Source organism: Otolemur garnettii, unplaced genomic scaffold, assembly GCF_000181295.1.
Source record: "Otolemur garnettii isolate 467f Iridium unplaced genomic scaffold, OtoGar3 scaffold00005, whole genome shotgun sequence".
Taxonomy (NCBI): Eukaryota; Metazoa; Chordata; class Mammalia; order Primates; family Galagidae; genus Otolemur; species Otolemur garnettii.
In genome coordinates, this window is record NW_003852400.1 from 853,563 (window position 1) to 875,863 (window position 22,301).

Here is a 22,301-nt window from a genome sequence, read left to right on the forward strand (position 1 = left end):
TTGTATTGTGGTGATTTCAGTATTACACCTCACAGCAGCAAATATCCTCATAACTGGAATCAACTGAGCCTTTTTTCTCTGTAGGCTGGATACTGGGGCCTGGGAAATCATCTCCATGGGTGTTCTCCCTGTGACTGTGATATCGGAGGTGCTTATTCTAACATGTAAGTCGATAAAGAGAATGATGTAATTATACAGCAATAGTCCTTATTTTCACACAAAAGCACATTTTATTCTAAGATGCTCATAGTCATTGGTAGAGAATTTCATTCCATGACAAGCAAAGATCTCAAGGTGTAGGGCAGCAACTATGGCTCTGTGACTAGGGCGCCAGCCCCATATACTGACGGTGGCGGGTTCAAACCCGGCCCCGGCCAAACTGCAACAAAAAAATAGCCAGGCATTGTGGCGGGTGCCTGTAGTCCCAGCTACTCGAAGACTGAGGCAAGTGAATCACCTAAGCCCAAGAGCTGGAGGTTGCTGTGAGTGGTGATGCCACAGCTCTCAACCAAGGGCTACAGAGTAAGACTCTTATCTCTACATAAAATAAAATAAAGATCTCAAGGTGTAAACTACAGCCCATTGATTTGTTTTACTTTAGGTATTTCTAAAGGTGAGGTAGAGATCTCCCTGCCTGGGTGTCCCACCAGCTGCTGGGATAGACGCCTGAACACAGGTGACTCGGCCTGCCAAAGACACAGGCTTTTTGCCATCCTGTAAAGAGAGGTCCTAATTCTCTCCTTTTCCCAGTTTTCAGAGCTGGGAAAGAAGTGACTAGCTGGATTCATTTTCAAAACCTGTGACACCCTCATTTTGCACTCACCCCCTCTCCATTTTTTTGTGATGAACTGTGTTCTCTCAGGTGCTCCCCCAGGGACGGGCAGTGTTCATGCCGCCCACACGTTGCCGGCCGCAGCTGCGTGGAACCAGCCCCTGGGTACTTCTTTGCTCCCCTGAACTTCTACCTGTACGAAGCGGAGGAAGCCGCGCCTCTCCAAGGACTTGCGCCTCTGGTGCGTTCACTCCCCCACAGACAGCACTCCAGGGCCGGTCGGTAAAGACAAACGGTGACACTTGAGATAATGGTTGACATATCTGGAAAAGAGTGATTTCGCCCACAGCTGCAGATCAGAGTGTGTCTTTTCTTGCAACTTCAGGTTATATAGATACATGAGGGCAGAGTCTGTGTTTTGGTTGTTTTTGTCTCCCAGTTGAGCCTGGCACTTGAACGTGAATTGGATCACATTGCAATGAAAGACTCTACTCCTGCCCTTTCAATGCAACCATCAGATAAAACAGATAAAATGCTGTTGTTTTCAGAGATGGGATGGATCTCAGCTGTTGCCCAGGCTGGAGTGGAATGGTATGATCATGGCTCACTGCCTGAATCCCTGGGCTTCAAGTGATCCTCCTGCCTCTGCCTCCTGACCAGCTGGGCCTACAAGCATGTGCCATTGTGCCCAGATAAGTCTTTTAGTTTTTGCAGAGATGGGGTCTCTATGTGCCCAGACAGGCTGGTCCAAACTCCTGTCCTCAAGTAATCCTCCCACTTTGACCTCCCAGAGTGCTAGAATTACAGGCATGAGCCAGCATGCCTGGCCCTGAATTATGTTTATAGAACATCTACTTTTTCATCTCCTCCAAGACTATTAGCTATGAATGGGGAGGAGTGTATAGCATTCATCCCTGTTGCACTAGTGACTAGCACAGTGTGCCTGATACGTGGTAGGAGCTTTATAGATATTTGTTAATGAACAGATGAACACGGCATTTAAGGTAGGTTCTCAGTAGTGGTTCTCCAGCCATAGACGGGAATATGGCAAAGGAAATGTAAGTCAAGGTTAAAGTCTTTAAGGAGCAAAGCACATGGAAATCTATTCTAGAGGCAGGATTTGGACAGATATAGAAAACAGGGGAACTCAGTCCAGGTTCCTGTGACCAAGTTGTTCCTGGAATCTCTTCCCTGTCTGGACCCTGCTGGTGAGGATGAATGAAAATGCCCCTTGGGAGGCTTGGAATTTGCTCCTTTGCTGACGGGAATTGAGGCCAGAGCATGAGATTTTCACTGTCCCTCCCTGAGTTATGACTGCAGGGGGTGGAACCAAAATGAAGTGATCCTATGCCTGGATTCTTCACGGTCTTGAATATCACATCTTTATGATGGAGGCTGAAAAGATACCTATTGGAAAGGAATATTGGTACTTATATTTAGTTCCCATTTTTAGATAAGAAAATGTAAAACAAACATAATTTTCTGAACTGGAAGGGCTGTCACTTGACATTTATTCAGCATTGCTGTGTGGTGCAGCACACACTCAATAGACATTTGTCCTGTCAACAATTAAATGGGATAATATCGGGTGTGTGAACACATCTGTGAACCAGGGATTCTGGGTAGAGGGTCTGAAACCATGCTGGTTTCATTTGTTAGCAGGTCATGTCTCTCGTGGCATGAATCTTTATTACTCCCTCCATGGCTTAAAGAAAAATATCAAGGACACAGAGTAGGGCAAGGGCAAGGTAAATGTCCTCAAAAGATTGGAAAGTAATACCTGTGACAAAAGAAAGGAAATTGAAGATGGGATTGATAGCAAGTGCTTACAAGGTAATCATGTGAATAATTTTTCCTCTTCTTAGGCCATGATCTTTTTATTCTAACATGATCTTTATTGTATTAGAAAAGATTGGAGCTAGGCACCATTTAATTATTTGCACATTCATTTAACAATTTTTCGGTATGCTGGCTATGCTGTCACTCTTGATACAATATTATTTCATTTATTTAATAGTCTATAATTTATACTTTATGTACATTATCTCATTTACGTCTCTAAACAGCCTTAGCATTATCACTCCTAGTTTCCAGATGAAGGAAAACCTTAGCAAGGTTAAGTAATTTGCCCTAAATCATACACCTGATGGGCGGGGGGGGGGCCTGGATTGAAATCCAGGTGCACCTGGTTTCAAAACTTTTGCTCTTAACCCATTAAAATGTTGCCCACCCATTTGCTCCAGGCTAAGGGAAATACAGAAAGGGATTAGTTACGGCCCTTGGTCCCAGGAGTGTTTTGCTGTAGCTAGTACATTTACATAGCTCAAGATGGCACCGGACAGGGCGATGCCATATGACAAGTGTATTAGGATTTCAAAGCCAGGAGTGATCCCTTGTGAATGGGCTTGACACAAAGGTAGAATAATGTGGCCTAGGATTTGAAAACAAGGGGATTTCAATTGGTGGAATAGATGAGAAGACAATTTAGCCAAAGTCTTATGAATAACAGCTCAGAGGAGAAAATGCAGGTATATTCGCAGCTAGAATGGGGAGTTTAAATAGGGAAGAAATATTGAAAAATAAAACTACAATCTTCTACTAAGGAGGCTGAACTTGACGCAAGGAGAACTCACTGAAGCTTTCTGAGCAAGAGAACCATGTCACCAAGACCGTCCTCAGTGTTTAAGCAAACTTAATTTAACAAAAGTGAAGCCCAGGTTGGAGGGAAGTGTCTGCAGTCGTCTAGACAGGAGCAGAGAGGATCTAAGTGAAGAGGTAGCAGAGAGACAAGATAGGTGACAGATGGAAATAGGAAGGAACATAAACCTAAGACTGAATCTTATGAATAATTGTTCTGGTAATCTAATTAGAGAACCAAGAAGAATTATAATTAATTTTCTTGGTGGCTCTTCAAAAGGCAACATACTATCTTTGCTACTCAAAATGCGGTCTGCAGGCCAGAAATGGTGTATCACCTGAGAGCTCCTCAGAAGCTCAGGCCACCCTGGACTACTGAATCACATCTGCATTTTAATAAGAGACCCGGGTGATTCCTGTGCATTTGGGGAAGCTTTGGTTTACTTTCTTACACAAACAACTTGTAGAGTAAACATGGTTTAAAGTCCCAGCAAACTAATATTGATTGAATTTAAGGTAGCATAGAATTTAATATAATGTAATAGAGTATAAGTGCCAAGTCCATAATATATACTTTCTGTATAATATTAGTGGAATAATTTGTAGTTTTGTGCTCCAAGATGAACACAACTGGTGGAGGAAAAGGACAAATAGACATGATCCTAGTAACGGCCCATCCACAGGGTCCTTCCCACAGAGAGGCCCAGGAGCTGGTCAGAGAGCATGGCTGAGGGTCGGGTTAGGAAATGCTAAAGTAAACTGGGTTCCTGAAGCCGGCCACAGCTGACCTCCGTGGTACAAGTTCATGACAAACAACTGCAGTGCCTAAAAAATTAAAAAATCTCGTAAACTCTATGTAATTCAAGCTGGGGTGGGGGTGGGGGAGCAGGGAGAGGATCGGTGCTTTCTCACCCAAGGGCCCAATGTTCGTGTATATGACACATGTCCTGGGTGAGGGGCACAACAACAGGGACCTTTCCTAACAAACACAAACATCGTAATCCAAATTGTTTCTACACTCATATGAATCTGAAATTTAAAAAATAAAAAAAAATCCTTTTTGTAAAACCAACAATATTTCCATTGATGAAGGAGACACCCTTATCCAGGATGCAGGGAACACTGGGAAACAGAACTAGAGATTTTCACTAAATGACTAAAGAGATGATGAAAAAGAAAAGGCCATGAACACTCGTGTTCCAAGGAGATCAGAGTTGCATGAATGAGAGTTCTCTCTCCTTTACTTTGGCTGGTGGAGTTTGGCTGTCCTGAAATGAGCTCTCGCGTGAACTTACAAGACCAAAATCCAACCGTAGGAACCAAGAACAACCAGGCTAGAGAGCGTCGACAGTTGCACTATCTACTAATGGTTTGAATTTCTTCGCCACACCTGTTGTTGAGTTCTTTCAACTCTTGTCTTGACATCTAACATTGAAACATTGCATTTATCCTTTTTTTAAACATCATAAAACCTGCATGTAAGAATCGAGTGTTTCCCCAGCTTAGGATTTTGCTAGTATAGCATCCTGTAAAAAGAAACCCCAACATGCGATCTTAGAACCAAGAACCCCCCCAAATTTCTCATATTTACAGAAAACCAAAAAATTATATATCATCTGCCTTACTTACTCCTGAGGTTTTCAGGTGAGACTCATGATTACCTGGAGTTGATATTCTTGATGGTTACTTACTTACACTGTCTTTTCTTTTCTTTTTAAGATATTAGCAACAGCTTGGCCTAAATGTGATATGTATTTCCAGCAACCAGGAAGTGATTTTATAATTGACAAAGGAAATATAATACTGAAGAGCAATCAGAAGCAAAGCATACACACCGATGGGCAAAGCAAGGTAAACCATTCATTAATGGCCATTGTTGTCTGTCGGGAGTGAATAACGCACTTACAACCCTGCCTGGCCTGTGGGAATGTTCAAAGTCAGCTCTCATTACCCTCATGAATAGAAATGGAGTAGAGGAAGGGCCCAAAGCAGAGTAACCAGAGCCTCTGGAGAGAAACTTCAATAGTTTTAATGTCTTTCAAAATGAAAATTTCTAGAAATCTGGGTGCTGCACGGTTGGTGAGTCAGGCAGTGTGAAGTCATAATTTCTGGCCACTTCAGTGGGGAGAGGGAAAGTGCTGAGGAATGGCCCCAGTATTCATGGAGAGAGGAGGATCTGCTGGTGGCCTGTGGGCCGATGCTGTGGCTACGCCTTGGACTTTGAGGCAGTGGAGGTTGGACAGTGCTGGTGCCAGTGCCAGAAAGATACCACCTCCTTAGGCCTGGCTTTCAGTGGTTTCAGAAGCCCAAGAATTCCCCAGGGCCTTAGAGCCATTCAGCTATTCTTCATTCCAAGTCACTACACTGAGGCCTGCTTGTCCACTGCTGCATTGCTCTGATTGTTAGTTACATGAGATCTTTACTGAGCATGTCTTTTTGTGCATGTGCACCAACGACTATGCTGTAGAAGTGAACCAAAGCAGACATGGTTGTCTGGCTCACCGTCCCAGCCCTGAGACAGGTCCTTACATATACAAGACCTGCTTGAGTGAATGAAATGGTGGAATGAAGGAAAACAGGGAGCCTGCCTTTGAGCTAGTTGTGGGGGAGGTGCGTGAGCCGTGTGCACAAACAACTAATGTGTGGTAGGGCGGGTTAAGTATCATAAAAAAGCCACATAGAACATGAACGGATTCGGATTAAAGAAGTATCTCCAGCTGTCAGGGTCCGAGTTCCTGCTACGTGGTCCCCACATACCCAGCATCAAGGCTGTGCTCTTTCTTGTACTTGTGTCTGTGCCCACGTCCCATCCCCATTCCCACGCCACCAACCCACTAGAAAGTCAAAGCCCTCTCTGACTTTCTAGTCTGGAAAGTCTGGTCTAGTCATGATTCTCACTTTAAAACCTCAGCCCTCTTCCCAAGCTGAATTCCACCTGTAAGAGGAGACTGGGGAATGGGTCACCCTTCCTGTCCTCTAATCCCTGTGGCACAGATCAGTGATCTCACATCTCACTGTGCATAAGTATCCCCTGGGCAGTCTGTCTGTTTAAATGGAGATTCCAGGGCCTGACCCTAGAGGTGCTATGACAGGGAATCTGAGCCTGGCTAAGAAATCTGCATGCCTGCTCAGCACTCCTAGATGACTCTGATACACGTGGCTCAGGACAGCACCTGGAGAAACCCTGCCCCAAACACACACTCTTCCAACTCTTGCCGGAAATCACCACCTGTGCATTACTGATTTGGAAAACTCCTCAACCCTTAAGGCTCAATTCAGATCTGTCTTTCTCTGACATTCCCTACCCTGACATCTGGGCATCATTCATTGTTTCCCACCTCTGGGGTCTTGTAGAGCAGTAATTTTCAAACTGCCAGCCACCCAATCAGTAAGTAGGCCATGAAATCAATGTAGTGGGTCAGTTCGGCATAACAGAAGAAAACGTAATAAGGTCATATTTTGGTGTAAATTTTTTTCAGTTTTATATACATGCGTGGGTATGTACAAAGTCTCTGTCCTAGGCTGAAACCCTGCAAGTAGATCACAGCAGTGATTCTGGTGCAAGTACATGTATTTCACTGAGGGAGCATCCATTAGGTAAAGCCTACAGGGGCGTGAAGGAAGCAGGCAGGAAATGAGGAATGGTGACGCAAAGACAAGGCCTGGGGTAAAGTCTGGCTTAGGGCCTCATCCTCCCAGGAAGCTCCAAAGCTTAAATTGCCCCACAATGCTATCTGCCCCTGAGGCACAGGGCTGGCCCGTTGTGTTCCCAAACCAGTCAATCAATGGTGTGGACTAGCAAGACTGATGTGGGAATCCACTCAGGTGAGGTGGCTCTCAGCCAAGGCCAATCTCAGGAGAAGGGGGCAATCGTGAGCCATAGCAGCCAACATGCCAGGAAATGGCAGATGACACACTGGCCCAGGAGAGGGGCCAGACCATGGGCATCTACCATCTCTCACTCCTTGCATGCTCAGACCCACCTGCAGGTCACCTGTTCAAACATCAGGGAACAGGACCATCAAAAGCACTAAAATATAAAATTTTCTTCTTTTTTTCATGGTCTTTCTCTCAACCTGTTGGAGCATCTTCTTATTTGATGTTTTATATCATTCTGCAGATTAAAATTTTCAATTATTGGCATGACTTTTACCATTAATCTTTGTGTCATGCAATGTCAATTTTAACTTCACACTTAGGAGTACTGGACACACTTAAATTAAATCTGTATTCCTATCCCCTGTGTCACTTTGTAGTCACATATGTACGTAAGTATTTTGTTCTTTCCGGAACAGTGGGTAGGCTGCACGGAACGGACTCAGCTGTTCTTGTTTCACTTCTTGCTCTGTGTTCTCCTGACACTCTAACTTCAGCATACTGATGAGCAAAGAAGGGCTGAAAGGAAAAGGAACCGTGGGTTGCCTGATCTTTCTCTCTCCTTTCCGTAAGGAGCAGTTGGCTAATGCAGGAAGTCGCATGAATAATAAAAGGTGCACTAGGGCCGGGGTGCCTTGCTTGTTCACGTTTCTTAGACGGCCTTGTCTTCTCTCTGCATTCCAAGCAAGTTCTGGTTTGCACGGAAAGCTTGGCTTTTGGCAACACTGGCACCCCTGCTCGGTCACACAAATACTCGACTTTTAGTCTCACTGAATTCTCATGCATCGTAAGCCGCTAGAATTATGTACCTGTGGGCCATTGTGTACAATGTGTGTCAAAGAGGCAAAAAGGAAGCAGACACACTTGTGCATCTCTTCTGCTCCTGTGTACATGCCATCGTCCCAAGAGACTTCACTTATAAATCAAGTTCAAAGGAAAATTATTAATTATTTCAGGATGGTGACAAAAAGGTGTTATACCAGCCATGCGCCTTTTGAGTGCAGGATCTCGAGAACTACACAGGTTGCACTGCCATGAAGCTGTCCCTGTGCATTTGCTTCTTATATTAAGTTCCCTCCATGCAGACATGGCTTCTCCAGGGTCATCATTTCTGGGGAAATTCATAAAAGAACATTAGTAGGAAAAATTACAGCCTCTAGCTGCCACAGTTAGGTACCACGGCTACATCTGCGACTGTCTCCCTCACACCTCTCCACCCACTCTGGATTCCTCTCATCTTCAACTAGCACTTTTGGGTGAGATGACTCATCCCCTCATCCCTTGGGGTTTGGAGTCCATACTTACCACACCTTGATCAGGGCACATGTACAAGAGATGCCCTAGTGGATCACCTCAGTGCCACTTATTATGTACCCCCCGCCCCTGCCACCATCATTAGGTAATTCAGCAGTCCTGTGACTTCTGGTCTCTTGGCATGAGGAGCCCACATGACCATGCAATAGCTCTAGCTTAAAGATTAGTGGAATTCTTTGTCCCCATCCAAGATCAAGACCTCTAGATCTTGGGCAGTACCTGTGGCTCAAAGGAGTAGGGCACTGGCCTCATATACTGGAGATGGCGGGTTCAAACCCAGCCCCAGCCACAAATTGCAAAAAAAAAACAACAAAAAAAAAGACCTCTAGATCCATAGAACCTAAGTTACAATGATGGGAAGCCCAAATTCCCATGGCCACTGAGAGTGATGGTGGGCATGGCTAGTCCTACTTGGTTCCCAACCCCATGTATTCTACCTACTGGGTCACAACATTATGTAAAGGCTGTTGGTTAAGGAACACATAATGTCCTGAAGAACGCTGCTCATCTCATGGGGTGTCATTTCCCAGCTAGTAAAGATGATGCTGCAACTGCCTCTTTAAGGGGCCCCACTCCACTGCCATCCCAGATCAGCATCTTGTGGGTGGTACCAAAGTTTCGTGTAGGAGCGATGGATCCCAAGGTCACACGACCACTACCGAACTTCTTTTGTGTAAAGTGGGTCCCTTGTGCAGAGGAGATGTTATGGAGTGGCTGTTTGTCACCATGAGAGACCACACATTACCTTGGGTGAAGGCACCCACTTCACTAGCCCTCAACACAGGAGATTAGTGATATTTTATAGAATATCTGGATGGTTCAGATCCTTTTAAGCTATATTGTAAGACTGTTGCTCTTTTTCAATTATGGAAAAGAATACATTTTTGCACATCAATAGCTGCGCAGCATGTACGACAGGTACTCTATGCTAGTGAAGTTACTCTATCTAACACCAACTGCAGGTGAGGTTGCAATTTAGTTACATGTCTGGCAATTCACTTCCATCTGCCAAGGACTGGTGAATTAAATGGGGATTGATGGGAACCACTAGCCCCCTCATCCTTTAAGTCCTGACAGTGGTCCTTTGAGGATGCCCCTGATTTGTGATGTTGCTTTTCATGTACCATTGTGGCCCAGTAAGAGGGGGTAAGTAGGATGAGGGCTCATTTCACAGGCTTTTACTTGGCTTTTCCTACTATAAGAGCTCTTACCTACAGATCAAAGAGCCAATGCCAACCACAAAGCTGGTCCGTTTCCATTACATATTCAGGACTTGGAGGAAATTGTCAATAGATGCTTCTTGTAACCCAGCAAACTCACTATGAAAGAGGCCAAGACCAGCCCTCCATTTATTGCCTGACCCACACATGACCCTGTTCTAACAGGGGACTCCTGACTGGGGGAGTACAGGGTTATCAGCATTGACGCAGATCCTCTGTCCACTAACATTAACAGTTAGAGAAGTAAATAATCATGGCTCTCTCTGGAGAATAAACAAGAGAATCACATTTGCTGTGATGTTGAGGAGACCTTCCTCACTGGGACCCGATCTCTCATTCAGTAAGGGGTTCAGGGATCTGAGAAGTGGTCCAGATCCAGAAACTTGGCAAAAGATCATGGCATTCCATGGTTGCAGTTGACGTTGCCTTCAGCTGATTCATACCTGCTCACATATGATGATATATATTAAATAATGCTTTTCTTGACTGATCATCCATCATCTTGCTCTTAGGAACACCATGTTCTATTCATCATCTCCACAGAAGGTCCCTGTGGGTCAGTCTCCCTTGTCTCTAATTTGTGCTTTGCTGCCCAGTAGTAATTACACACATCCTGCTTTTGAGAGCCAAGTACTACTGCCCGAACTTTGATAGTAAGGCACTCAGTTTTGCAACAGCATGTCGTAACCTTACTAACCCACAGAGGATAGTCAGCACCCAGCTTCGCAGTGACGCTGGTGGTCTCCCAACCAGCTTGCTCCTGCTGTCTTGGCAGATGGAGTCCTCCAGCCCAGGAACATAGTCAGCTGGTGGGTTTTCTGGTCTGGATGAAAGATCCGTTCCAGTACTTCCTCTTCTTGGCATTGCGCATCCTCTCCTCTGCGCCTGCTACAGCCGTTCTGCCGCTTGCACTTCATTTCTTCAGGGCCAAACTGTTGTCAAGCTTCCAATAGTTACTCGAGTAACATACAAGATCCATCTCCCAGGACTCTAGTGAGGCTGTTACATCCTATGTCACAGGTGACCCCAAATCAACAAACTCTCCCTATCCAGTTTCATATCCTGCTCCTGGGAACCCACATGCAGCGTGCCCTCCCAGTAGCTGGTGGTACGTGTCAGACAGACCCATAGTTCCTGGGTCATAATCGCTTTCAGAGACGCACTACTTTCCCACTCAGACCATGCTGAGACTCGCCCCTAGTTACTGAGCAAGTGGTCAGGTGGGGCAGTACAGGCAGATCTGTGGAAGACATGCCTTTGCTTATCAGCCACTCACACCCTGTGCGGTCTTGACCTGGTCTGCAACATGGTGGAGTGGAATGGTGGCTCTATTCTCCAGCAAGGGCAAGTGGGTCCCATCTGTAGTCTGAGAGTGCTCTATTCTCCAGCAAGGGCAAGTGGGTCCCATCTGTAGTCTGAGAGTGCTCAGGAGAACCTGAGGTCGAGTTCCCATGTCTCCCCCACCTCCCTGTGAGGATGCACGCCTCTGTTCCCGCACCACATCCCCACGGAGCCTTCTCTGACTCCGTGCTGGAAGTGGCTCTCTCAGTCTGCAGTCCACCTGACAGAGCAGAGCGGGGCATGCGCAACTACACTCCTCCCCTTATCCCGAGGCACAGATCGATGGTCCGCAAATCTCACTGTGCATAAGTATTACCAGGGGAGTTATTTAAAATGCAGATTCTAGGGTCTGACCCCAGAATGCTAGGTCAAAGAATCTGGGGCTGGTCAAGAAGTCTACATGTTTGTGTTGGTAACTTACCTCGGCTGATAATCAGCCTTCCCTGAAGTTCTGCAACTTTTGCTGTTTAATCTTGTGAGTAGCCTTTAGCTCAGCGGTTCTTAACCTGTGACTCGCGACCCCTTTGTAACAATGAAAATACATCCTGCATGTCAGATATTTACATTGCAATTCATAACAGTAGCAAAATTACAGTTACGAAGTAGCAACGAAAATAATTTTATGGTTGGGGGTCAACACAACATGAGGTACTGTATGAAAGGGTCGTGGCATTTGGAGGCATTAGGAAGGTTGAGAACCACTGCTTTAGCATTCCTGCTTTTGAGATGAGCATCTCCTGATACATGTCCCCAAGGAGGCCCTCTGATTCTCATCCTTTGCTTTAAACTGATGATTAATAAATCACCTGAGCTTGTCATTTTCTCTATCAAAGACATTCGCTAACAGCCACCCATTTCCGCAATCCTTATAATTATTATGTCTCATATTTTTCAGTGCCAGAAATACTGCTCAGTCAGTGCTTTCACATCCCCTTTTGTCCTATCCAGTCTCCACAGGTGACAGTTTTAGCAGTCGTACTACTACTGCATGCCAGGGATCTTCAGTACCATATCACACCCTGGGGTCCTCATTACCAGCTGAACAGCAAATTAGCCACCCCTAGAATTGCATCTTAGGATCTGCTTTTAGGTAAATTGTCTGGTATCTACTGTTTCAGGTCAGGGGCCTTAGAAGCAGAGGATAAGATGAGAGGCAGCTGCCTGTGATTTATTAAGACAGTTCTTCAGGAATAGTCTTTGAAAGAGTGAAGGAAAGAAGACAGAGAAACAGAAAGGGCAGAGTAAGAAGTGGTCTCAGGCAAAACAAATTGGATTGGTCCTCAGAGAAGCTCAAGAGCATAAATAGCATGCCAAGTTGTCCTGCCCCTTGAGACAAGAGGACCAGCCTTTTGACACCTTTGTTTGAGTTAGTTGTTGGCTGTGAGTTCCCTGGGGGTGGGGGTGGGGGGATACGTGAAAGAGCAATTCTCCAGAGCAAGGGTCAACTGGGAGTAGTTAGCATCACACACGGCATCTGGGGGTTGGATGTACCAGCCAAGTAAAGGGGGTCTGGAGAGGAACTTGCAGTGTCTACTGTGATTTTGATTTTGAGGCTATTTCTTAAATATTTGCAAAAACATTACATGTGGATGACTTTGCATACACTTCTGTCTATTAAAACCAAACGTGGTGGAACAGTTTCTGGTTTACATTACTCTCTTTAATGCAAGATTCTAATCTCCTCTATGGCAGGGACTCTATCCTATTTATCTTTGCATTCCTAATTCAGAGGCTGCCTCTTAATTGTTACTAAACAAACATCAAACAGAGCAGTTTGAGGTGGACCACAGAGCAACTTGGAACTCCAGGCTAAGTAACTTGTGCATTATTCTGTTGGCAGTCAGAAAGAGTCTAAAATGCTTTGTTGGCAGTGGTGTGTAATATGAATTGGACCAGGGAGACAGAGGAAAGCGTAGCCAAGAGGCTATTGCAGCAGCACAAGCAAAAGAAACACGAGGAGGAATTTGAGTGGAGGCTGTGAGAGGGAAGAGGCAGATGCAAAAGTAATTAAAGAGGTACGATCAGCAGGGTCCAGATGGCCTGGGGCTGACATCCGGCATAGAGACCCACAGGGAATCTGCTCAGGCAAGTGTGTTAGGAGGTTTGGACTTACATGCCCCCAAGCAGACAGAAAAGGAGCATGGGAGAAGTATCTCGAAAACAGATCCGTGTGGGTTTTCTCATTGTCATGCACAATTAGGCAAAATCTGTAAAGTAGACATGGGAATATTCTTTTTCTTCTATATTTTGGCCAGAATTTCACAGTCATATCTGAGAAAACCAGAGGTCATCACATGTGGGTTTTGCTCAGCTCTTTAGTGGAGCACTTAAAATTAAAGTGGCTTCCAGCGCCGCTTCCAAATCGGTCTTTCTATACAGCAACATGTGTTCCAAAGCTGCAGCCTCAGCACATCCTTCTCCTCTGGATTCTGGACTGTATCCTGGCTGGAATAATTTATCTGAGACTCAGGAGAATCATATACACAGCAGGAATTATGGGGAGGAGGGCAGCGTCTTCTGTTTTGTTTTGTTTTGTTTTGTTTCCTGTACTCTTTTAGGCCTGGACTGTAGGCAAAGCTATTTACATTCCTCTCCCGTTTCAGAGCTCAGCGACTTTTGGCCAGAGACCTACTGTTCACATTGTTTTACGAGAGCCAATTCCTGGGAACCCTGCTGCATGGACTGGACCTGGATTTGCCAGGGTTCTCTCTGGGGCTGGCTTGAGATTTGCTGTCAACAACATTCCCTTCCCCATGAACTTCACTGTGGCCATCCGCTATGAAGCCCAGGTATCCCTTAACTCCAACTTCTGCAATGGTAAAAAACTGACAGAAATACTATCCTCTCAAACTCAGCACTTTGGTTTCAGCCTTGCTAGAAAAGGTTCATTATAAAACGGTTTGCAAAACCTGTGGAGAGCATTATGAAGCAAGAGGTTTCCTAGAGATACTGAAGGCAGGCGTGCTCTATCCCACGGAGAGAGCTAAAGATGGAGTAACATATTTATGGTCCCAGATTTAAGGAAGTGGTGACTAGATGTTCGTATACGATAATAAACAACTACAAGAACAGAATCCTGCCCTCTTGGGGCTTTGTTTCTAACGTTTTAATAAACCCACACACTTGCAGAGTCAGACCCACAGGCGATGCCACAGAAGAATTTGCTGGCACTTGGATAGCACCCTGCAACAGGAGGACAGAAAGCAGACGCCCCTGCTGCCTCCCCTCTCCTGCTGCCCCACCGCCCCCAGGGAGAAATCCCTCAGACAGGCTAGAAACCCAATCAGAAAAACACCTGATCTAAAGCAGGAGTTCCTGACCTTTTCTTTGGTAATCTGAAACCCACTGATACTTTCCCTCGAAAAATGTTTTCTACAACTGGAGAGGGGTGTGATCTTAGAGGCTTTAAAGCTCTGCTAGGGACTATATTTGATGAAACATAATTCTCCACTTCTCAATTAAAATGAAAGCCAAGACAGCTCACTGTACTTTGACTTGATGAATATAAGAAAGCCATTTAAACAGAGGCTGAGCGTCATAGCTCGGTGGTTAGGGTGCCAGCCATGTGCTCCAGGGCTGGTGGAGTTTGAATCCAGCCCAGGCCTGTTAAACAAACAAAAAAATAAATAAAAAAAAGAAAGAAAGAAAGGAAAAAAGAAAAAGTATTAAGCTGGATGTGGCTCACGCCTATAATCCCAATACTTTGAGAGGCTGAGGTGCGTAGATCACTTGAGGTCAGGTGTTTAAGACCAGCCTGAGCAAGAGGCAGACCCCATCTCTAAAAAATATCCAGGCATTGTGGCAGGTACCTATAGTCCCAGCTACTTAGGAGGCTGAGGCAAGAGGATCACTTGAGCCCAAGAGTTTGAGTTTGCTGTGAGCTATGACGCTACAGCACTCTATGGAGGGTGACAAAGCAAGACTCTGTTTCAAAAAAAAAAAGGAAAAAGGAAAAAATATTAATAGATTAATTTATCCATAGAGTATAACCCTGAAAACTTTAAAAAGCTTTTCCAAATTATAAGACTTCCAGAATATAACTAATTAGCATCTGTGTGTATGTATGCATGTGAATGTGTGTGCGTATATCCTTTAGTGAAGGATTCCAAATTGTTATTATTTATTCTGTGATCCAGGGACATGATGAATTTATCAACTCTTTGAGAGAAGGGGGTTGAAAATTTAGACCTGTCAGGAGGGTTAGGGTTTTTCCAGGCCCATGAACTACAGCTGTAGCCAGAAAGAATGTTCTTTTTGATTTTGTTTTATTTTTGTTTTTGTTTTTTAAGATAGACTCTCAGTCTGTTCCCCAGTTAGAGTGCTGTGGCACCATAGCTCACAGCAATCTCAAACTCTTGGGCTCAAGCAAATCTCTTGCCTCAGCCTCCTGAGTAACTGGAACTACAGGCACCTGCCATAACACCCAGCTAGTTTGTTTTGTTTTGTTTTGTTTTGAGATAGAGTCTTGCTCTTGTTCAAGCTGGTCTCCAACTCCTGGGCTCAGGCAATCCACCCACCTTGGCCTCCCAGAGTGCTAGGATACAGGCATGAGAAGCAATATTGTTTCTACCTGGATCACAGTTCAGACACCTGAGAGTTGGGCCCAGAGTGAACCTCTAAGACCTCTTTCAACTCCAAAGCTCTACTGTCCAAGTGGCCTGTGGGTTGCAAATTCAGTTCATGTCCTATCCATATTGAGTGAGTGCAAACCGTCTGCTACATCCTCCCAGTAACATGTTTTCATGCCCTGCCTGTCTAGTCCTCAGCTGACTGGGCTGTCCAGCTTGTGGTTAACCCCCCTGGAGGGAGTGAATCCTGCGCCCCAAAGACTCCACAGCCGAAGCCTCAATCTTCTGCCTTACCAGCAGCTGCCAGGTACACTTGGACCTGACCTCAAACATTGAAGGTTTCTTGGGGGTTTGTTGTATCTGGGAACTAAGTAGGAGGGGAGACATATTGAAGGAGGCCATTACATTTATTATGCACTTACTGTGTGCCGCACTATGCTGTACATCTAATATCACATTTATTCCTCATAACTCGGCAGGGCCAATCTTATTATCTTTACCAGATGAAGAAGAAATTGAGAAGAATACTTAAATGACTTGCCCAAGGCTCAAGGCTGTTATGTAGTGGAACCAGATTCCAACCCAGTATTCCAGTCCCCAAGTGGCTTGAAAATGTAAATAAGTAAAATACTATAAGAATAAGAATAAAGTATTCAGCTTGGGTACTCTCACCAGCTGAGAATCTATGAGGTACAAAGCTACTAATTTTGAGGCCACTCATTCTGCCTTATCAGAGATGTGTGGGGCAAAATTAAACAGAGACCCTTCTGATACCAGCACAACAGATAGAATGAAGGGTATCTAGTCCCTCCTTTCTCCAGAGCTCTCATGACAACCCATGGCGATAGTTTCTAAGACTTTGCTATTTGTCACAGTCCTATGGGAGAGCCACTGAGGACCCGTGTGTGAATCCACCATCCCGCCAACGCACCTATGCTGGTCTAGACCTCGACTTGGCCCCAGCCCCACAGTGGGACCCACTTCCCGACACTTAGAGAATATGATTGTACTTTTGTCACTGAATTTTTGCCCTATTTCTCTTAATGCAGAATCATGCTGCTTCCCACACCCATCTGTTTAGAACCAGATGTACAGTATTCCATAGATGTCTATTTTTCTCAGCCTTTGGAAGGAGAATCCCACACTCATTCACACATCTTGGTTGATTCTGTAAGTATCATAGCTTTGAGGATGCATCATTCTCAACTGAGCACCGTTATAATTCTACTTTTAGACTCCTTGGTGAAATGTTTCTGGAAAAATATAAATGTATTAACTTAATTAGGAAAGTCACTTGACAGTAATTGCAAGTCTTGCATAACAGGATGGTCCAGTAATGGTTTGAAGTGTTTTATGTGTTGTATTTTCTAATTTTCACAGCAACCCTGTGAGGTGGGTACTATCCTCATTTTACTGGTGATGGATCTGAGGTACAGGGTCACAGAGCTGATGGATCAGGAGTGAGAGCCGCACTGCTCGGTTCCAGATCCCTGCTCTGAGCCCCTGCAGCCTGCTGGCCACATAGAGCACAGCGAGGGGTGGGGCCAGGGTGGGGAATAGAAAGCCAACCACTTGCCTTATTAGCATTTTGTAAGTTCCCACTGTGTACATCCTACGCTTTTGTGTTGCTGTAATCAGAGTGCTCATACAATTATATATATGAATTTTTTTCCCTTCACATTTTATCATAAGCATTTTCTTCTGATACTTATGTAGGCTTCTGATCATGTAAGGAACCATGCAAAATATTTCCTGAGTGACTTTTTCAATCTTTCCCAGCGTTGGGCCTTAGGCACGCCTTCTAAACCTCTCACTCTGGGCAGCCCGTCAGACCCAGGCTTCTCACTGAGCAGAGCTGGGGCAAAATGAATTTATTCACCTTATTCATCTGTTACCTTATCTGTGGTCATGTCAGTTGCTTCTGTACTTTACTATATGTCTAAATGCACTCCTAACTTTAACCAAGGTTTTATGTCTCTTGAAATAATATATTTCAAGGTAATATATTTGGCTCTTTCCAAAATATTTTCTGGAAAGCACTCGCCAATTAATTTTCAAGATCACTAGAAAAGTATGATAGTATCCGTTTCATCCCACCTTCAACAGAATTGTGTGGGATTTTTAAAAGGTAGTTTCATGGATAAAAATCAAATTGCTTTGTCAAAATTGCAGTTGTGAATATTTGTGAGAATCTACCAATTCAGTTGGCAAACTATAGCCTGACAAAGTTTCATTAAAACACAGCCAGGCCTGTGTGCTAACACGTTCTATATGGCGGCTGTCAAGGTAACAGGCAGAGTTGAGTGGTTGTACATGGACAGCTGTGTAAGAGTTGAGGTGAGGTTCTATCATGTTATGGTAGAAATGAAGTAGGACACAGAACCAAATTCTTAAATGAAAAATGTAAACTAGCATAACTTCCCCCTCCATATAATTCATCTTCTCTGCTGAGGAGCTTTATCTAGGACTGTACTCATGAGCCAACGTGTGCCATATAAAAAGAAAAGCAAATCCAACACATTTAATTTGGGGAAGAAAATGCTAAAATCTGGGAACCCAGGCAAAGTAAAGAAAGTTTCAAAGTGTGGAAACTAGTGAAATTAGTGAAGAAACTAATGAAATCCGGGATCACTAAGATCATCGTGATCATCATGAAACTCAAAGGTGTAACGGCCAAGGTACTCCTCATTTTAAATCCACATCCTAAATATTTTTACAATAATGGTTTAAAGTGTTTTATGTGTTATATTATGCAATTTAATTTGTGTAAATTCCGAAGATTATCTCTTGAAGCTGTATTGAATGCATCTGTCCCAATTACCTGTGCACCACCCATGGCCCCAGCCAGACACTGTGGTGGTCCTGGAGTGTAAAATACAGTTCTGACCCTCTTCTACCTGATACAGAAGACAGACATGTAAATAAAATCATTACAATAGTGTTTGAGAGATGCAATAAGGGAATGATTTGAAATTAATTTTGAAATCTAGCCATTTAATTTCAAACAATCATTTTCTTATCCATAGCTATAAACCCTGAAATCTGAATAAAAATTAAGAAAGAAATCTGATCTTTGCAAACTATCAGAAACCTCAGAAAAGGCCTAGATCCGTGTTGTAGATCAGATTCCATAAGAGCAGAAGCTGAGACTGGTTCTGGGATGGTGCGTGTGATTTATTGAGGGCGTGAGCCTGGGCGTATGGTAGTAGGAGAAATAGGAGAGGACAGGGGAGGGGAGGCTGTACCTCCACTGCAGCATGGCTTTAGTCTGACCCCACAGGGAGCCGGGAGCAGGGATTGTGCCTCAGAGTTGAACCCCCCTGGGGGAAGCCATATGCACCTCAGTCATTGGCTACATGTTCATCAGACCGTCACCCACCCCTGCCTCAGTGAGTCCAGAAACTCCTGGACCAAGTACTTGAGTGCAGTTTTCTGAGAAGGGGGACACCTGTGAACATTTTAGGAGCCAATGCCACGGCACCTGGAGGATGAATACTCCTGCCTGCCAAAGAGAATCCAGGTCAAGCAACTCCAGTGTCTGCTGTCATCCCTGACCCAAAATGTCCAGTAGGAGAGAGTTGTTGCACATTTCATTATTATGGACTATTATGATTAATGCCACACACTACCACTTTCGCTGCTCTGAGAAATAAGACCCTAGACTGCTTGGGACTTGACTCTTTTGAAGTTCATCCTTCTCTGCTGCCAGATTAACATTACCAACAAGACCAAATAAAACCTTTTTCGACCATGAGCACTCCTTCTGCACAATGCCTTTTATTTGGCAAACATAGTAAGGCAGTTGAAATTTGTTTCTAGTCACCAATTATATGGTATGTGCAAAAATATTAGTCATTCTAGAATATAAAACTGCCACTCTTCTTTTGAAACTGTGGTATGGACTACACTTGGTAAACACAAAGTACTTAGAGGTTTCTAAAAGAAATGCGTCATAGCATTACAAAATCCTGTAGTTGACAGGGACTCTGGTCACCTGATCCATCTGTGAGTTCTTGAATGGCCAACTTTAGATCCACACATGCCAGTAGCCATAAATACTCCCTGGCTGGCTGCCCTTGGCCCCTAACCCCAGCCCATCGGGCCTTCTCTTGTCTCTCCTCACTTGGTTTGTGTCTGGAGAATGCCGTCCTTTCAGCGTCAACTTAATAGATACAATAATAGAAATGTCAATATCCATCTTTCTCAACCACATTTTTATGAAGCACTTAGTATAAATTAGACACTGTGGTAGGCACAGATGTAAACAGGACATCCACCAGTCTCTGTGAAAGGGGGACACAGAAGAGCAGGTGGCAACAGTACAGGGTGAGAGGTCCTCGGAGCGCAGTGTGACTCACACGGTGTCACAGCAGTTCTCATCCTCCTCATCTGCCCCAAACTTCCCTTTTTATTACAAATATTTCCTAACATTCTTTACTATCCTGACATGACATTTGAAGCCTACCAATACATATAACCTCCAAATGACATCAACTTAAGGTGCCAATATTAATACAGAGGAGAAATAAAAAGAAAATAATCAATGAAGAATTGATCTGGACTTCAGCAGCGCAGGCCGGGCCTGGCTGCGCCAGAAGACATAATGAAGTGGGGAGATGGTCAGATCTGGGGAATCACAGCATATGAGCAGCCACGGACAGGTGCGTTGTGAACATGTTGACAAGTTTTAAAAAGTAGAGTTAGGCGCCCAGCTCAGACCATTATAAACAAAGCTTCCTCCTTCACGGATGTTTATTAGATGCTCAAAAGCTTTTGGGGACATGGTATCATCTTCTGTTTCATGAAAATGTCTCACATTTCTGACTCCCACCTACTAAATGCCACTCAGATCACCTCCCAATCACTGTGACTTCTAAAGCCACCCCCAAGAATTTCCAAAATGTTCCCGAGGGGAGAGATGCCCCCCATTTGGAGAACCAGTGAGCTGAGAAGATGGGGGGGAGAGGGACAGCAGCCTCTCAGTTTAGATTTTATCCTGAGGCAATGGGAAGCCACCTGAAGGGTTTTACTATGGGGATTATCCAAACAAACCGCATTTAAAGGGATCACTGTGACTGTGGTGTAGAAAACTGATTGGGGGTGGCACGGGTGGAGGCTGGGACCTCTGTGGGGCTGCCAGTGTAGTAATCCAGGTGGCCTGAATTATGGAAGAGGCAGGGAAACAAAGCAAGAGATGCCTCCTGGTCACATCTAAGAGGAGGCGCTGCCCAGGCTGTGACTACGAGTAATTAACACTCGATGAAGGGGCAGGTGTCACAGACGCCGCCTTCAGTTTTCTCTACCAAGCAGCTCGGCAGGGGTGGCATTCTATACCAAGAACAGTCACGGAAATGAAAGTAGTTTCCGGTGTGTCTGTCTGTAATGACTGTGGGACAGCCTGTTGGCAGTTAGCTCAGTGCAGGTCTGGAGCCCACAACTGAGGTGCACAGGAGATGTAAATTCAGGTCCCATAGCCTAGGTGGCAGCAGGGGGTTGCCAAGGTCCCTTGGGAGGTAGTTGTGGAGTAAGAAGGGGGCTGATGAGAGAACCTGAACATTCAGGGTTGGGCTGGGGAGAAGTGCTGTATTGCTGTGAGGAGTGAGTGGAGAGGAGGCAGTAGGGATGGCAGGGAAATGGTATTTCAAGGAATCTGGCTGTCAAGGGGTCAAAGGGCAGAGACAGCACCGGGCAGTGCCAGGAGCACATGGGGTCAAGGAGGTGATTTCGCAGATGGCAGAGATGTAGCACATTTAAATGTCAGTTGAGAGGCAGGAACTGAAGAAAGCAAGCATTCGCAGAAGGGTTCCCCGGGCAGGGGAGATGGCAGCAGGATGCCTCTCACGCTAAGGCTAAGAGTCCAGGACAGGTGGCCATTCCCCTGAGAATGGATTCTTGAGGCAGGAAGGAGGGAGCAGGTGCCTACCCTTTGCTGGGGTCTATTTGCTCTGAGAAGAGGAGTGAGAGGCAAGAATAAGCCTCTTGACAAGCATAAGCCAAGAACGCAGAGAGAATGAGGCAAGGGGCAGGAGGAGCAGGGGACACTGTGGGGCGAGGGGTGCCATCCCCATCTGCATTGAAGACCCTCCTATAACTTTTGACTGTCCAAAGATGTGACTCCTGATAGCCTACTGTTGGCCAAAAGCTTACCAAAAACATAAACGGTCAGCTCCCACACACTTTGTATATATTACATATATGTTATATTACATACACTCTAGTCTTACAATAAAGTAAGGTAGGGAAAAGAAAATGTTATTAAGAAAATCATAAGGAAGAGAAAATATATTTACTGTTTAGTAAGTCAAAGTGGATCATCAAAAAGGTCTTCATCCTCATTTTCTTACCATGGAGTCGGCTGAGGAGGAGGAAGAAGAGAGGCTGGTTGTACTTTCTCGCAGGTGGCGGAGGCGGAAGAAAATCTGCCTGTAACTGGACGTGCTCAGGTCGACCCTGTGTTGTTCCAGGGTCAACTGAAATCATCTAGGGTTGAAATTCTGCCAGCTCGGAGTGTCAAAGGACACTTAGGGCAAGTCTGGGAAGGTTGAAGTAAATGGCCATGCAAACCAGCTTCAG

The 22,301-nt window shown here is 44.9% G+C and overlaps 1 protein-coding gene across 1 annotated transcript in view; it reads left to right on the plus strand.

Moving 5' to 3' along the window:
• LAMB4 (laminin subunit beta 4) overlaps positions 1–22,301 on the plus strand; it is a 99,883-nt gene that overhangs the window by 37,387 nt on the left and 40,195 nt on the right. Inside the window, exons 12-16 of the mRNA XM_003782586.2 lie at positions 85–164; positions 863–1,013; positions 13,764–13,949; positions 15,920–16,035; positions 16,778–16,898. Of these exons, the coding sequence (XP_003782634.1) occupies positions 85–164; positions 863–1,013; positions 13,764–13,949; positions 15,920–16,035; positions 16,778–16,898 (654 nt within the window). The remainder of the gene's footprint in view (positions 1–84; positions 165–862; positions 1,014–13,763; positions 13,950–15,919; positions 16,036–16,777; positions 16,899–22,301) is intronic.